Source organism: Amia ocellicauda, chromosome 16, assembly GCF_036373705.1.
Source record: "Amia ocellicauda isolate fAmiCal2 chromosome 16, fAmiCal2.hap1, whole genome shotgun sequence".
NCBI classification, from domain to species: Eukaryota; Metazoa; Chordata; class Actinopteri; order Amiiformes; family Amiidae; genus Amia; species Amia ocellicauda.
Window position 1 is genome coordinate 1260362 of NC_089865.1, and position 17367 is coordinate 1277728.

Below are 17367 nucleotides of genomic sequence, written 5' to 3' on the forward strand. Positions count from 1 at the left end.
TAATACAGGCAGGGCCAGCCAGCGCTGCAGAGGGAGACGTTTTTAGGCAGGGTGGACCCGGAGGGGTGCGTCCCCTCGCCCAGAGTGGTCCCCACACCAGCCCAGGCCTCGCCTGCTGCAGAGGAGGTGCCCAGAAGTGCCTGCCCCTCCCTGGACCTGGCAGGACTGCAGAGTCGCACCCAGGGGCTGCAGGCTCTCACATGGGCTGGTCCCACCGTATATTATATGTATACATTTCTTATATGTAACTCAAATATTGCCACCTTTCCTTTGCCTCACTGTCAGTGCCGGGTCACTCTGGAGATTTGAGATCAGACTTTAGAGTGAGTGAGTCTAGTTTTCCAGCTCCTTAAGGCAGAACGTCCCTCTATAAACATCGACAGACCGGCAAACCGCCGGGTCCTGCTGCTGTGTGAAGCTGCGGTCACATGTCCCCACCTATGTCTGGTCTGCTTCAGACCGAGTGTTCCCGTGCGAGCTGCTAACCCCCCGTCCCGCTCTGCGTTTCAGCTACGCCCTGGCAGACGAGGCCTACCGCTCCCTGAGGGACCAGGACAAGGACCAGTGCATCCTGATCACCGGGGAGAGCGGCGCGGGGAAGACAGGTACCCAAACGCCAGCCCAGCAGGCTTCTCTCACTCTCCTCCTCCTGTCCTGTCCTGTTCCGTTTTCAATGACAGTCCCTGAGGCTTAAAGGGGAATTGAAGCTGTGCGATGGGGAAGTGCATTTCCATCTATTTATTTATTTTATGTAGAGAAACTCAATTGGAAAATGCGTCTCCCGTTCCCCGCAGCAGGGATGACGAGGGGCACTATTTTAGTGTGGCGTTTGTTTTGGAAAATGAGCTCCCCCTTGGCTGCTGGAATGCATGGAAAGCGGACGAGAAGTATTTCAGTGTTAGAGCGGATGACCGATTTCCACGGCAATTACTGCTGCCGTCTGTAAGAGAGCCCCTGTCCTGCCGGCCCTCAGGCGCGGGGTGGCAGTTTCATTGCTTTCTGTCCAAGGTTATTTCTGTATTTATAACTCTGCCTCCCTTTCCTGCTGTTGCTAACAATACACACACCTCCACACTCGCACCCCTCCCCGCTCCACCCCTCCACACGTTTCTTCCGCGGCAGGTCAACACCTCTCCACACAAATCCAAGGAACGACGGTGTCCTAATGGAAGGATGAGAATACTTTCGACCACAGCGGTGTGTTAATACCGTGTGTTAGCCGTCTGTCCCACCACACGCAGTCCCGGCTCACGGCTCCCCCCCTGCCCCTCGCTCTGCTACGGAGAGCTGCTCACCTTTGCACTCCATGAAGGCGCCGAGTTCACCGGCAGGGTTTCCGGCTCCGAGCGGTTACAGCCGGGCCTGAGCACAGAGCCCCAGGCCCTCTCCCTCTCTCCCAGTCGGCTGCTGTGCGTCTCGGGGCACACCAGCGCTCCGTGTGCCGGTGCGAGCCGCGGTGTCAGCCGGGGTTTGTGATTTACGAGCGAAGCCGTTAACATGGGCCTCGGGCTGCCGAGCCTATCGAACAGCATACTAAGAAATTACCTCTGACACCCTGTGAGTGCCAGAACCCACCACCCCTCGCCTGTTAACCCTCTCCTCACTGCCCTGGCTTCCAGTCCAGTTTTTATGATGCGTTTACTTTTGTCTTCTTCTCTATTCAATGAGAATAATAAGAACCCTTTAGTTAGAATAATAACTGTTCCTGCCCAGTCCCTTGGGAATGCCCTCCGCGCCCCTCCGTGTGCCCGTGCCTCTTCAGGGGTTAAACTCTCGCACGGCCGTCTCGTCTCATTAAAGGGGAAGGGTTTAGTTTCCCGTTGCCCACACGTAGTCTCCTCTGTTCCAGGGTGAAAAGGTTCAGGTCCTCAGTCTCTCAGTAGGACATTCCCTTCAGACCTGGAATAAGTCTGGTTGCTCTCCTCTGAACTGCCTCTAGAGCAGCGATATCTTTCTTGAAGTGTGGAGCCCAGAACTGTCCACAGTATCCAGATGAGCTCTAACTAGTGCATTGTACAGTCTGAACATGGGCTGAAGGCAGTCCACCTGTAGTCAGTAACATATTATTACTACATTATATTACTATATTATTACAAAACATATTATTGAAGACTGATTAGCACCAAGAAGTTTATTTGCACCTTTTTGAGTGGATTTTTGATTACTTTTATATCAAACTTTATTTTAAATTTATTCTCAGGCTGTTGAGCCTTGTTGGGAATGCGATAATGATTGCCCGCCCACACAGCCACACCGCTCTTCGCCCGGAGGATATGGGAGCGTGCGATTGCCTCTTGTCACAAGACCAGGCTCACCCTACTCCCGCTGCGCTGTTCACCCTCGCGCTCCGTCCACAGAGACCTCTTTATCCCAGAGGGGCTTCCCAGACAGGGCCGCTTTATCCTGGGTCTTATGCATCTTATTGTAGAGGGTCAATGACGCACTGAACTCACGGGAGTGTCCATCTCTCCCACTTCACCCTCTCTTGTCTCTTTGTTAGGCATGGGATTTCTTTCTCTCCCTCTTTTGTCGCTCGGCCTCTCCTTACTCCCTTTGTGTTCCTCTCTTCCTCTTCCCTTTTCCTCCCTCTCTAATTTTTCCCTTCTCACACTCCTCACCTTTCTCTGTCCCTCCCGGTCTTTGTCGTATCGTGTCTCTCTGTCGCTCTCTTTGTGTTCCTCTCTCTGTGGACGCCCCTCGCCGATCGTGTGTTTGTGGGGTAGATGGCGGCTGGGCTGGTTTGGACTCGGTGCAAAGCAGGCTGGTGGGCCCAGACGGGGACCAGAACCGGTGGCTACGGGGCGGGGAGTCCTACTCTAACCTGGGTCTGTCCTTGTGTCTTTCAGAGGCCAGTAAGTTGGTGATGTCATATGTGGCGGCCGTGTGCGGGAAAGGACAAGAGGTGAACAAGGTGAAGGAGCAGCTGCTGCAGTCCAACCCGGTGCTAGAGGGTGAGTACTGAGCAGACCGGACCCAGACACCGTGTAGCCATCGACCCGACAGACACCAGCTCTGTTTGACTGTGTGCCGGGTCAGGAAGCAGTCTGCCACTGACACGGGTCTCTTTTACAGAACCAGATTAGGGTGAGGTCAGTGTCGTCCTGTCAGTCAGTGTGTCAGCGTGTCAGTCATTATATAGGGAGAGAAAGCGATAGCATGAGAGTGAGAGAAACCGCTGGGAGACCTCTTACAGATGTGAACTCCCGATCCCGGCACAGAGTTGCCGCCTCCAGTCTCCCTCCGCAGAGCGACACGGGCAGCGGAGGTGTCAGGCGTGAGGGGGTGGCGTGTCGCACTGACCTCAGTTTAAGGCCGTGATTCCTCACAGGAAGTTGCCGCTCTTAATAGATTTCCTGCCGCTGATGCCACCACTTGTTCCCCTCCTTCGATAAAACAAGATTTCAGTTCCTCCTGTTTAAAAAGTTATTCACTTTCACACCATCACCACAAAGCCCCACACAGATCTGTTCATCAGTCAAAGGTCCTCTACTCCCTGTCCCACACCAGTTGATCTATTTCATGATCAGTATTTTCAGTAGTTTTCCGTGAGACCAGTTGGCCGAGGGCTCGGGACACAGGTGTCTAATAAATGCGTTTCACTCCACTGGAGAAAAACAAGCAAACGAGGAAGAAAACCGTTCCCCTGAGCAGCGTGTGCCGAGAGCAAAGCGCGGCTCGGGTATCGGGGCATGTCTCTTTGCCTTGGATCCCGTGTTGAAACGGTGCTGTGACCGGTTGACAATAAAGTACCGGCGGCTGGTAATGGTGCGTGAGGCCGAGGCACTTCCTGCAGGATCGCTACGATGCTCTCTCCCCAGAGCTCTACTCCTCCATTCTCCCCACGACCGGCAGAGACGCAAACCATACAACCTTACCTTACGACAGACACAGAGAGACGCACAGAGAGACGCACAGAGAGACGCACAGAGAGACGCACAGAGAGACGCACAGAGAGACGCACAGAGAGACGCACAGAGAGACGCACAGCACGGCCAGCCAGCTGCACTGTGCGCACTCCTATGAATCAGCAAGGATTTAAACAGTAGTAACAGTTTGTCAAATTAAAATTTTATGTACTTCGGGTACAGCGAGTTGGGATTTCTCTTCCCTTGTTAGTTCTCTCTCGCCTGCCGTCTGTCCTCAGCGAATGAACCCTGCTGGTTTGTTGCTCGTGGTCAAACACACAAAAGCAAAGACAGGAACCGTGCTGAGGAAAGGATGTGTGTGCACAGGTGACAGGCGTGCTGTAGTGCGTGTGCTCGTGTGTGTCTGTGTACTCCTCTCGTCAGGAGAAACGCAATGTACACGTGTGACATCATTGTTCTTTTTTTTTTTTTTTCTCTCCCCCTCCCTCTCTTCCTCCCAGCTTTTGGAAACGCAAAGACCGTGAGGAACGACAACTCGTCTCGATTTGTGAGTATCCCCCCCCGCCAGCCTCGGGCAGCAGGGCTGTTTGTTCAAAGACCCTCTTTACCAGCTCGGTGTTTGCAGGAGATAAGTCACGCAGGGACCTTTGATCCGCATTTGATCGTTTGCAAATAAGCCATGCCCTCATTGATGACAGGGGAACTGGAGATGATTGTTTAATGAAATATGGCGTGCTGCTTCCTCCGCAACATGAATCCGCATGAATGTGTGTGACGCCAGCATTCCGCTGTAGTTAGGTGTCTCTGTCTCTCTGTGCGTGTGTGTGTCTCTCTCCCTCTCTGTGTCTCTCTTTGTGTGTGTCTCCCTGTCTCTTTGTGTGTGTCTCTCTCTCTCTCTTTCTGTGTGTCTCCCTGTTTCTCTCTCTTTGTGTGTGTGTGTGTGTGTGTGTGTGTGTGTGTGTGTGTGTGTGTGTGTGCGTCTCTCCCTCTCTGTGTGTCTCTCTGTGCCTCTGTCTCAGCTCCAGCTGCTGTCTAACCCTGTCAAGTTAAAATTTAAAACGCAGTCACAGTCACAGTCACATGAAACGCACCGCGCAGGGAACGTGACCCGGGCGCCCTCAGGTACACGCAGTCCTCACCCCTAACTCAGTTTCACCACCACTGTCTGTCTGTCTCCCTGGAAGCTGGCGCAGCAGGTTGTGCTTTATTTATTTTAAGACACAGGCTGATGAAGTGAGGGATGTAACGCCTGGGCGTGATGCCTGACACTGATTCCACCCCCACAGATAAATTAACAAAGAACAGCAATTAGGCACTTAGGCTGCTGCTGCTAACAGGAAATGCATTTTTGTCAGAAGCTCAGACAGACGTACCGGAGAAAAGCACAGTCAGCTGCTCTCAGCGGCCCCCCTCTGCAGCGCCAAACGCTGTCTGAACATCGTCCGTCTCATGTGCAGATTAAGGCGATTGGTCACGGACACGCAGGTCTCGGGCCGCAGAATTCCCTTCTTGTCCTGAAGGACGCCCGGCCCCACAGCACAGACGAGCTTCCCCCTCGAAGCAGGCCTTGATCCTTCTTGCTGCAGACCCCGCTGATAATTGAATCTTTGCGTGAAATAAGATGGAATTGGCTCCTGAACGCGGCTTTGTCTGTTGCGGTTCTGGTGACGTCACGCAGGACCGCGAGGGGAGAGGTTTACGCCCAGGACGAAAGCACTTTCCTACTTGTCATTTTTTCTAGAAAAGTATCACACATCCCAAACGTATTGATCATCGTCGGTTTCCTCAGACGGAGGCTGTGCTGAGGATTTAAACCCCCGAGGCTGTAAGAATCCTGTTTCCCGCTCGATATCGATTGCTCTGATCCTTCTATCTGAGAAGACCAGCGTCTTTTCTCGAAAGCCAAGGCGGCTCCTCCCAGGCGGCTCCTCCCGTGGAAGTGGGCCTCGGGCTCTCGGGAGATCAACGATAGTCTGCAGAATCGCGGGCGGGGGGTTATGATATGATATCCCGCTGAACGGTGAAAACTGTACAATGTTTTCAATCTTTCTGACAAACATCCTGACAAAATATACTTCCCATAAAGTATTCAGTTTTGACAACTGATGGTTTTAGGATACTGATTGGACAGTCAGGGGGCACGTCTGTGATTTGCGATTTGCGGAACAGCTCGGCGCTCGGGTGTGGTCTCGGCCCGACCCGGCTGTGTCGCACCCGTGTCGCCAGGCTGTGTGGCTCTGTGGTGGGGGGGGCAGCTCTGCGCAGTGTTTATATTTGCAGGTGTCTGTTTGTGTTGCAGGGGAAGTACATGGACATCGAGTTCGACTTCAAGGGTGACCCCCTGGGCGGAGTGATCAGCAACTGTGAGTAGACACACACATGACACACGCGCATGCACATATATATATATACACACACACACATACAGGCCCATATATACACACACACACACACATACATGCACGCACGCACGCACATATATATATATATATACACACACACAGACTCGCACACACATGGGAATGCAGGTCCACATTATTAATCAATAATTATATTTCAATGAAAACACATCAAACTAAAGGAGTGGTCGAATGACACTGTTTCAAAGCGAGTGGTTTGAGTGTTTCAGCTACGCTCGTGTGTTTGAATTCTGTCTGCAGACTTTGCCTTTGGTCTTCTAACCTCCTGCTGTATCCGGTCCGGCAGTGTGCGCTGAGCATGTGCTGTTCTAGTTGTTGTTGTTGTTGTTGTTCAGGTTTCTGTGTCTATGAATTGTTAAGTGTAAGAGTCTGAGGCGGCCCTCGCTGCCGAGACTGCGGATGAAGTGGAGCGCCATCTCCGTGCCTCGGACACTGGCTTGTTTCGCGGCATCTCAGGCCGGCTGAGGAGGCGTTACAACAGAAATTGAAATGGGACAGAGAGACCGTGCTTCTTGGGAGGGAGGGAGAGAGCAATATCGACTCTTTCAGCTCGAACCTGATAATAATGGTTTGTTTAGAAATCAGAAAAGGAGTCTGGCTCTGGCGTGGAGACTCTGCAGCCCCCACCCCGCCGGCTGCTGCCTCAGGCATTCCTCAGGACAGGGAAAAGGTTACCGGCATAACGGAGCACTTGTTTCCCAGGGAGAAGGTGTCTGTGGGTGAGCGCGCCGCTGCGCTGTGGGACAGCTTTGTTCTGAGCAGACCAGAGCGCTGATCCAGCTCTGTCAGACCCACCAGCCCCCCCTGTGCGCCAGCTGACTGCACCTGCCCCCAGCAGGGCCAACGGCCAGCTCTGCTCCCGGAGGGCAGAAAACCCGGTGAACGCAGACTGAGCAAATGCACCTGGAGCTCCTCCCCCTGGCCTGGCTCTGCCCCAGGAAGTGGACCTCTAACTCCCACTGTGTAACATCCCCCCTAAACTATGCCAGCGCCTGGAGCTGTGGCCCCTGCCTGCCACCAGGACGGGAGCAGGATCTTGAGAGGTGGTGCCGGGTGTGGGAAGGAGTTCCCTGATGTGGCCGGGTGTGCTTGTGCCGTGCTCTGGGCGTGCGGCGATCTCTCACTACACCTCTCTGGGCTGTCACTGCACTGCAGATGCACCCTGGGCTGCACAGGGCCGAGCCAAGGGTTCAGCCGCCAGGAAATGCCAGGCATACCTCCAGCAGTGGGAATCGAACGGAGCTCTTCACCGCGGGGAGGAAGCTGAGAGTGCGGGCTGCGGGACTAAGTGTTATTGTTTATAGAGAGATGCAGAGATAGAGACAGAGTGAGAGAGAGGAAGAGAGAGACTCCCTATGACAGTCCCCTCCCCGGTGGTGTGAGAGCGGGGCAGAAGCAGTTTAACCCTCTCGGATCCATTTACTCCCCATGTGCAGACACGACGGCCTGGGGTGCTGCCGGGCCGCGTACGTCTCCGCGGGGCTCGTGGCTGGGGGCTGTGTGCGTCTCTTGGCCGGGGGGCTGTGTGCGTCTCGTGGCCGGGGCAGGGGTTGAGCGTCTCCACACGGGAGCAGCGGCTCGATGAGATTTCTTCCTTCCGCTCGTCTTGTAGCCATGGAGAGGAAACAATGGCCGAGACAATAGAGGCCCGTCAAGCTCTCTCTTCTCTTTTCTTTTTTCTTTCTCCTCCTTGTTGTGATTAAAGTTCAGCCGCAGCACGGCAACAAGAGTCGCACAAAGAGCGCGGCCCCTGCCCCCCTGCCCGTCTCCCGGGGGCCCTGCAATATTGATGATCCCCTTTGAGCCGTTTAGCGCTGACACTGAACTCCGGCGAGAACAATGGCAGGAGGCGGTGAGTCATGGACGCCTACCTGCTCACCGCCCCCCCCGGGCCGCGCTCCTGTGTGCCGCCTCCTGCTCCGGCTCATGCTTGTGCTTAGACCTCAACATCCCGAACGCACAGAGATGGCAGGTGGCACCGTGCGGCCTTCCCTGCCCGCTGTGTGGAGACTGGTGGACGCTGTTGTGGTCAGCGTTTGATCGTATTGGCCTGGTGGAGGAATGACCAGGCTTGGCTCTGAGCTCGGTGATTTCTGCGGTGCGAGCAGGACTCTCGGACTCGCCCTGTCCCGACCCGTATCCCTGCTCTCTCTCTCTCTATCTGTCCCCACACAGGGTGTAATCTGGCTTCTCCTTCATTTAATCATCGGCAATCTGACAGAGCAGGGAAACCCAACTGGCTCAGGGCAGAGTTAACTGGATTTAAGTGACGCGTCTTAATCGGACAGTTAGATGTTTAAACAACAGACGGAGTGGCGGGGGGTTCTCTCTCTCTGGTTTTCCAGTTAATCTTGCTTTATTTGTGTTCATATAAACACTGAAGACGTCGCTGATTCAGTGTTAGTTATTTATTTGTATTTGTTTACTAAAACAGATTTGCGTGTCCCTACTTAAGGACAAGACCTTTAAAGCCCATCTGCTGCAAAGCCCATTCAAATGCCCCTGGGAAGTGTGGGCTTTCCCCGGTGAAGAGTCCTCTGCCACCCGAACACTGTCCACTCTCCTCCCTCAGGATTTGCTCGGACACGATGGGCCTCTGTCTCACGCTGCCTTTTCCCTCTCCTTTCTCTCGCAGATCTCCTGGAGAAGTCTCGAGTGGTGAAGCAGCCACGCGGAGAGAGGAACTTCCACATCTTCTACCAGCTCCTGTCGGGGGCGTCTGAGGACACGCTGAGTGAGGGCCTCTCGCCGCTCTGTGTTTGTGTAACTGTAGTTGCCCAGCCGTGTCATGGAGGCAGAGACCCGTCAGAGCCTCTGCACAACAAAACAAAATCAGATCTAATCCCAGGATCGCGCCGTTATTGGGTTCAGTTGATCTGCAAGAGTTACACCTCACTGAATAAAAGGATTGCGTGTGTTTGGATGCACGTGTGTTGTTGAGCGTGCATGTGGATGTGTGTGTGTGCATTTGTGAGTGAGCGTGAGAGAGGGGCCCACAGTGAACTCCGCCCCCATGCCACGCTCTTGATATCATCTCCAGCAGGGAGCGAACACCACGGGCGGATCATCTGTCCCATGAGAGCACAGCTTATGATTCTCCTCACAGGCTGAGGGTTTGAAACACACCCCGTGGCGCCGCGGTGCGGAGCCGTGCAGCCGGTGCGTGTCGATGCAGGCCGAGCCAGTGCGGCGCTGACTCTGTCCTTCCCTCCTCTGCCCGCAGGGAAGCTGAAGCTGGAGAGGGACTTCAGCAAATACAACTACCTCAGCCTGGACTCGGCCGCGGTCAACGGGCTGGACGACTCGGCCAACTTCAGGACCGTGAGGGTGAGTGAAGCCCCTAACCCTGACTCTAACCCCCCCGCTGTGCACAGAAGCCGTCGAGGGTCCGCTGGCCGTCGTCTGTGTTCTTGTCCAGGGTGGCCGGTGAGCCCTCGGTCTCGAGCGACAGGGACAGTGTGAGTCCAGCTGCAGACACAGGCAGCCCGCTCGTGTCCAGGAAGCGTTCGTTATTTCAGGAGCACAGAGCTGCTTCCGCCCCACTCTCCTTATATGCCCAAGGAAGACCTGTCACTAAGCGTCTGGTTCGGCCCGGACTTCCACAGCGTTTCCGTCCTGAGCGAGAGCTGCTGGCCAGGCGAGTCTGCGGGGCCCCGGGGCCGAGCTGGGGACAATAGGGCTGAGAGCAGTTACAGTGTAACGGACAAACAATGAGGCTGTGTACTCACAGGTGCTTTCTCTCTCGCTCTCTCTCTCTTTCTTATTTTTCTTTCTTTTGCACTCTGTTTCTTCCTTTCTCTCCTTTTCTCTTGCTCTCTTACTCTCCTTCACTCCCTTTTCTTCTCACTCTTTCTCTTTTATTTTGCTCTCTCCGATTCTCACTTTCTCTTGCTCTCCTCTCCCTATCTTCTCTTTCCCTCTTTGTATTCTTCTTCTCTCCTTTTTCTCTCTGTTTCTCTCCTTTTCTCTTCCTCTCTTGCTCTCCTCTCTCCAGCTCTCCCTCTTTACCTAATTTTCTGTTTTCTTTGTCTCTCCGTTTCTCGTGCTCTCTTCTCACTCTCTCCCTTTTTTCTATTCTCTTATTTTTTTGCTGTCTGTTTCTCTTTCTCGCACTCCTTTTCTCTTGCTCTGCGCCCCCTCTTCTCCTTCCCCTTCCCCCTCACGCTCTCAAGGTTAATTTCATGAGCAGATTCACCCCGAGCACAGGACACCTCCAGTCCTCACACATGACCTCATCCTGATTTGAAAAGCAAAATAAATAAAGCAGAACTGTCCTCCGCTCTGCGGCTTCCTGCCGCCCTGCAGTAGAAAACCTCTCCAGTGTTTCACAACAACTGGACTCATGCAAACTGTGGGTGACGAACTGTGGGTTTGATGAATGTTGAAGGGAACGCTTGATTGACACTCCGTTTGGGGGTCTGGTAGCTCGCCTTCACTCCTGCACACGCGGGGTGTAACCGTGAGAGAAGAGTTTCTTTATCCTCCCCTGGAACGGAAGGAGGCCGATCTGGACTCCCAGGGCTCCCGAGGGGCCGTCCTCGCCGCCGGTTTCAGTTTGACATTGTGTTGTTGTTGTTTGTTTGGAGGATTGTGCCGTCGGCCAGGCAGCCGCGGGATTAAGCTCCCTGGATGCGTTTTTCTAACTCCTCTTCCGGCTCCTGTTATCGCTGCTCTCAAACTAGGACACGGCGCTTCAAAACCGGATCGCTTCTCTTTGATGGAACTAAACGAACCGGAGAAGTGCTTCTGATGAGTTATGCAAGCCGACTACAGAAGAAAAAACATGAGTGATTTCACTGCGCTTGTTGCGAGGCGACAGCCCCGGCGCTCGCTCTCTCGCTCTCTCTGCAGGAGCCACTCGAAGCCCTGAGACCGGCTTGTTTACGCTGCGGCGGGGGGGTGTTAATCGGCGAGCGCAGAGCCCAGCCCCCGAGCCCACGCACTCACTCGGCACACAAACAGCGCTGCTCCCAACGCCGGCCCCCGGGGGCTGCCTCCCCCGAGCGAGGGGAGAGGTTCGGCAGCTGAGCGCGGCCGCGGGGCTCTAATGCAGGGTTACAGCTCGTTAAGTGGCAGACTGATTATCCCAATTAGCGAGTGCTGATAATTCAAGCCCTCTCACGACGGCGGGCACGGAGGCTCTTGAGAGAGAGAGAGAGAGAGAGAGAGAGAGAGAGAGAGAGGCGCTCTGCGGTGATCATCCCGGCCCGCTGTCTCGCTGCTCTCGGCTGCTCGGTGCACATTGTTGGACGGGCAAAGCCTCTGAGCTCCTCAGCCCTGGAGCTCAAACCCTCTTCTGTCCAGAAACGTGACTTTTCAGCTTAAATCCCCCAACTCTGACATACCAGCAATAATAATTTTTTGTTAAGTGTTTGGCAGGAGGCTCTCTCCTCTCTCCTCTCTCTCTCTCCTCTCAGGCTCGGTGAGACTGTTTGTTTTTAATATCCTTCCTCTCTCCTCCCCTGCAGAACGCCATGCAGATTGTGGGCTTCATGGAGGATGAGGTCCAGTCTGTGCTGGAGCTGGTGGCGGCGGTGCTGAAGCTGGGCAACATCGAGTTCAAACCCGAGTCCCGGGTCAACGGGCTGGATGAGAGCCGCGTCAAGGACAAGAACGGTGAGACAGACGCGCGGCCCTCCCGGGTCCACACACACCCTGGGGGGCCCGTGAGACACGAACACGAAGAACTGTTTGTCTGTCTGAAACCGCAGGGGAGCAGAAGGGGGAACTCTGTGTGCGTCTGCCTTTGCGAAGGGCGCTATATCCACTCGGAGGAAGGTGTGAGCTCACCTGGCTGACCTCCGCTGCCACCTAATGGCCGTTTGGTGCAAACGCCTGTGGTTACAGCAGCCCCGGCTCCTTATTGTTCCTCACAGCAGTTTCAGTCATAACGACCTCGCCCGTTTCTGTTCCAGTTTTCTCTTTCTGAGAAACTCTGCTCAGGGTTTTGCTTTAGTTTTCTGTGTTGTTGTCCTGAAGGAGCGTCTCTGAGGAATTCTGGGAGTATTGTTTTAACGACACCGGTGTCGCCCGCAGCCGTCTGAGCATTGCTGGCATTCCTGTGTGCTTGTTTGTCCTCCCCCCCCGCTGCCAGCGCCAGGGGGCTCGGTCCTGCAGGAGCCAGCTCTGCCACGCAGTGCCCAGGCACTCCCCAGCTGTGTGCCGATCTCTCTCTCTCTCTCTTTTCTCTGCAATCTTTATTGCTGCTTTTTTTCCCACAACATCAAATGTCAGATTCCAGCTAAAACAAAATCAATCTTAAACTGGGAACTTGAATATAAAAATATCAGTAAATCTGGAAAAGTGTTCCGTAGCGAAGGAGCCCACTGGTTAGAAGACCTGTTTCCACACGGCCGCTCTAGGGCGGATAGGACAGCTGCAGGGGGCGTGGGGGGCAGGGGCAGCTCTGGGTGGTCCAGTCTCACTGCTGGTTGTCTGAACCAGACCCTGCTGCCTGTTTTGCTCCACAGACCTGAAGGAGATGTGCGAACTGCTGGGGATTGAGCAGGGCGTCCTGGAGAGGGCCTTCAGCTTCCGCACAGTGGAGGCCAAGCAGGAGAAGGTGTCCACCACACTCAACGTGGCCCAGGTGAGGTCCGCCGCAGGTCGGAGGTCAGACGTGTCCAGATCTCACAGAGGCATAGGAGAGAGTAATAAGATCATGAGACAGTGTCCAATCGAGAGGAGGCCATTCACCCCATGGTGCTCGTTTGGTGTCCATTAATAACTAAGTGATCAAGGATCCTATCCCGTCTGTTTTTGAATGTTCCCAAATTGTCTCTTCAGCCACATCGCTGGGAGTTTGTTCAGATTGTGACGCCTCTCTGTGTGAAGAAGTGTCTCCTGTTTTCTGTCTTGAATGCCTTGAAGCCCAATTTCCATTTGTGTCCCCGGGTGCGTGTGTCCCTGCTGATCTGGAAAAGCTCCTCTGGTTTGATGTGGTCGATGCCTTTCATGATTTTGAAGACTTGGATCAAGTCCCCACGTAATGCCAGAGGAGAGTTAATACACACTGCTGCTGAAATATAAATAATTTACCCTCGGGATAGAGAGGCACAAAATGTTTAATTGAATTAGTTTAGTTTCTATTTCTCTTTCGGTGCCTGCTGTCTGTCTTGACGTCTCCACGGTTGGACAGCTCTGGCGTCGTGTGCGCTTGTGGTATCTGGGTTTCACAAGCAGCTCATACTCTGCTGGGGTCAGATTTGGCAGCCGGGGGGGTTCAGTCATCATCTTCCTGCTTTAAAGAATAGTTTCCTCATTACTGTACACACACCCTTATTAGCTCAGTTTCATTTCATCTCCTGCAACGCGGAGAGGCTTTGAGTTGCCGCTGGAGTTTTTAAAGGAGTAGGAGTTACACTGCAAAGGTTAAGAAAGAAAGATGTTACATTTCAACTCCTTCTTCTCTACATATCTTTAACAAATACAGATTTGTTTACTTATTATTTGTGTATCTCATTTATTTATGTATTTAGTCTTTAGTCTCCTCGTTCTTTGTCAGTTTGTCAGTGTGGTGCCTGGAGAGAGCGGGCCGGGCCCACGGCCTCAGCACCGCGGTCCACAGCGCCACAGGCACGCCACGCTGTCACACAGCCCAGAAACCCGAGCTGTAAACATCCGGCCGGTTCACGGAGCAAAAATTCACAACACAAACAAGCCGTAAATCAAGAGAGTTTGTGAGCGTAGTAGGGTCCTTGTGGTTCCTCGGCCTCCTGGGACGTATTGTTAGTGGCGCTGGGCCACTGTGACAGGGAGTGTGTGAGAGGGTGTGTGTACTCGTCACATTGTCCCTCAGCGTGTCCGTGCTTGTGTCCCTCAGGCCTACTACGCCCGCGACGCTCTGGCCAAAAACCTGTACAGCCGACTGTTCTCCTGGCTGGTGAACCGAATCAACGAGAGCATCAAGGTACAGCCCCGAACCGGTTTAACGAGTGCTGAGCTCTATTCTGACGCTGTACTTTGTCCCGCGATGACCGCCTGCCTCTCTCCCTCTCCTCCCTCCTGCAGGCCCAAACCAAGACGCGCAAGAAGGTCATGGGGGTCCTGGACATTTATGGATTTGAGATCTTCGAGGTAAGGGATGTCTCTGCCGTGCTCGGCCCCCGGGGTCCTCAGGGCTGGCTGTGAGACCGTTTCGCTGACGATCAGGTTATTTTCAGGACGAACGAGAGCAAGATTTGACCGTGGACTGATCAGAAGCCAGCTTTCATCACCAAACCCTGCTGTGACAGGGGACAGGCTTGGAGATTAGCTCTGATGTCTGTGGTGTTCCAGGGAAGGGTTTGTATTTAGAGCCATTCCAGGTCTTGCCAGATCTGGGCTCCTGTAGATCAGCCGACACCCAGAGCTTTCAAACCCAAATCGTTGTAATCACCGTCTTTGCCTCAGAGATCAGATTCAAACTGACTTTTTTTCCTTCCAAGTCTCTAATCGGAGGTTTCCTGGTCCTTCGCGTTCCTTGTCCGTGTGTAGTTATGGCACGCTGTCCACAGAAGCTGCCCCCTCAGTGTTTGGGTTGTGCGGAGGTGTTAGCTCTTCCTTGTCGGGCATGGCTTTGTGTGTCGACCTGCTGGAGGTTTGTTAGTGTCATCTAAGTTGTCTGTCTGTTTGCATGTGAACTGGGGAGTGTCTGTGTGTCTAACAATATGTCATGGGGCACATCTGCGTTTGTCCTCTTAGACGTCCTATAATGTGTGGCATGGCAGGTTAGCAGATTCATGTGAGCTGAAGAGAGAGAAGAGTAAAATCCAACATGCCATAGTGCGTTTGCTGCAGCAGGAGTCATAACACTGATAAGCCTTCAGGACAAAACCCCAGCCAGACACAACATCTGTGCCAGTCCTGAGCCGGGGAACCCTGTGATCCGGGACGCTGGCGGATCGGTGCCGTCCCGGTGGGCGGTTAAACAGGCGACGCGTGGGTAACAACAAGACCCCGCAGTGACCGCAGCGCTCTCGGCTTCATAAGAGAGAGTTCCTTGGGTGCTAAGGGAGAGGATGCCGGGTGTGGGCTGTGGATTAAACTCTGGAGATTTTATATTCTGAACACGCGTCTCGGGGCCCCATCAGGACCCGTCTGTGGGCGTGATAATTAAGTTCTCCCACTCACTCTGCGCCGATGCGCCGCCCTCAGCCGCGCTTCCCTGCGACCCGCCGGTGTCATCTCTGGGCCGCTGCTCCGATCCGTTTGCTCAGCCTTATGTAACTCGATAGTTTTCCACAAAAGTGTTTATAGTCACTCTGAACGGAAGGGTCTCCAGACCTCACGGCTCCCAATCAGGACTGGAGCCAGTGCCGGCCGTGTGTGTTGGTGTGTGCGCTCTTATCTGTTTTCACTGGAAGCTATGCCCGTTTGTGGATGCTTTAAAGGCTGGTATGCAAGTGTAGCTAGTGCCATGCTAAGGGTGAATAACTGTCTCCGCACACTACGAGATCAATACTCTCTCTCTCCTCGTCTCCTGGCCAGCACGGTCTCGGCGGCACACACGTCTGTTATTGACTGCGTGTTTATTACGGCTGTAATCTGACCGGATTGCCTTTTCATTGCGAAGGGCTTCACTGATTGACTGGGAGAAGAGGGGACTGAAGACTTCTGACAGAGAGAGACATGCTCTGTTCATTTGGGGGTTTAGATTTATATATTTTATATTCTATGTATATATTTTTATTCTAATTTTGCTTCTGTCTGAGTCTTCGATGATAGAAAAAAAATAAGATCTCAAACAAAACGTCTTAACAGAAATAAAAAGCAATTGACTGCTGGGTGTGAGCAGCTGTTTAACTCTGGGCCATAGTCATCAATCGATCTGTTTATCCTAATGGGGCGGTGCGGGCCTGTTGGCTGTGGCTTCCCCTGGAGTTTGAGGCTTCAGTTGCCCAGAGTCACAAGTTAACGATTGTTTTCTTCTCCCTCTTCACCATCAACATGTCTTTCTCCTTAACAAACTTTTTCCGTTTTGTTTTCCCTGTCTGTTTTGTTTCGGGGGCACCAGAATGGCGTAAGTATTCTGTTTGCGGTGGCCAAGTGTGCCTGCATGTTTGCAACTGTCCTAAATTCTGATACTAATTTAACTGTGTATAGGAAGGTAGTCAAAGCGGCAGTGTGGCCAAAGCCCAGCTCCGTCCCGTCCCCCGTCCCCGCCTTGCCTCCGAGCATCATTCACCCCCTAAGGAATGATTTTCCTGCCCCAATCGGTCCATGAGGTGACACCCCCAGGTCTTAAAGGGGTCACCCTGGATTGCTTTGTACTTCACCGCCCCCAGCTGGTCGAGGATATGTCCGTCCATTAGAAACCCTCGCAGCTCTGCGGCGCGGTGCCAGTCACCAGTCCCCGACTGGCAGCGCCGCGGACAGGGCTGGGCTTGCGGTGCCGGTCAGTACTGCCCTTTGGGTTAGGCTTTGAGCTTCCCTCGTGCCCGGCGGCGCGGGAGACTTGCCGTGTGCAGTGGCTTGCGTTTGTGTGAGCGAGAGGATTGTAATCCTAACACCCTCATCATGGGCTAATGAGCGTCGGTGGCCCCAGGGAAAGGAGGCCAGGCATAATCGATGTGGCCCCAACGCTCACGGGGAGACGGTCCATGACAGGGATGCTGGCGATGCTGGGAATGGTTAATTTAATCACAGTTTGCTGATCTTATCCATATCAAATTTTACTCCCCCAGTAATTTCAGTCAACCTTGGAGATAGGGTTTAATTGGTTGGTGAAGTGAATAATTGGTTCAATTAACTTAGGTTAATTAACTAACTGAGATCTGGGGTGGAATGAAGCCAGGTCGTGCCCAGGCGGTCGAACCCAGGTTTGAAGAAAACTTAATGACAATACATGCCTGTATTGGGGTTCCCAGCTCCTGGTTCTGCATGCCTTCCTCCAGCCCAGAGCTCGGCTTCTCACCTTGTGCTTCTCCCCCCAGGACAACAGCTTCGAGCAGTTCATCATCAACTACTGCAACGAGAAGCTGCAGCAGATCTTCATCGAACTCACGCTGCGTGAGGAACAGGAGGAGTACATCAGAGAGGTGAGGGGAGGAGCATATGAAGCACACACGTGTTAATATGACTAACCATCTCTCCGGAAGACG

The 17367-nt window shown here is 53.6% G+C and overlaps 1 protein-coding gene across 5 annotated transcripts in view; it reads left to right on the forward strand.

Moving 5' to 3' along the window:
• The window catches only part of myo1b (myosin IB), a 65285-nt gene that overhangs the window by 29402 nt on the left and 18516 nt on the right, over positions 1 to 17367 (forward strand). For all 5 annotated transcript variants that reach the window (XM_066688322.1, XM_066688325.1, XM_066688323.1 and 2 more), the window contains exons 4-14: positions 511 to 605; positions 2847 to 2951; positions 4367 to 4413; positions 6166 to 6229; positions 8922 to 9020; positions 9510 to 9613; positions 11755 to 11902; positions 12757 to 12875; positions 14109 to 14195; positions 14297 to 14362; positions 17200 to 17304. In XM_066688322.1, the coding sequence (XP_066544419.1) occupies positions 511 to 605; positions 2847 to 2951; positions 4367 to 4413; positions 6166 to 6229; positions 8922 to 9020; positions 9510 to 9613; positions 11755 to 11902; positions 12757 to 12875; positions 14109 to 14195; positions 14297 to 14362; positions 17200 to 17304 (1039 nt within the window). The remainder of the gene's footprint in view (positions 1 to 510; positions 606 to 2846; positions 2952 to 4366; positions 4414 to 6165; positions 6230 to 8921; positions 9021 to 9509; positions 9614 to 11754; positions 11903 to 12756; positions 12876 to 14108; positions 14196 to 14296; positions 14363 to 17199; positions 17305 to 17367) is intronic.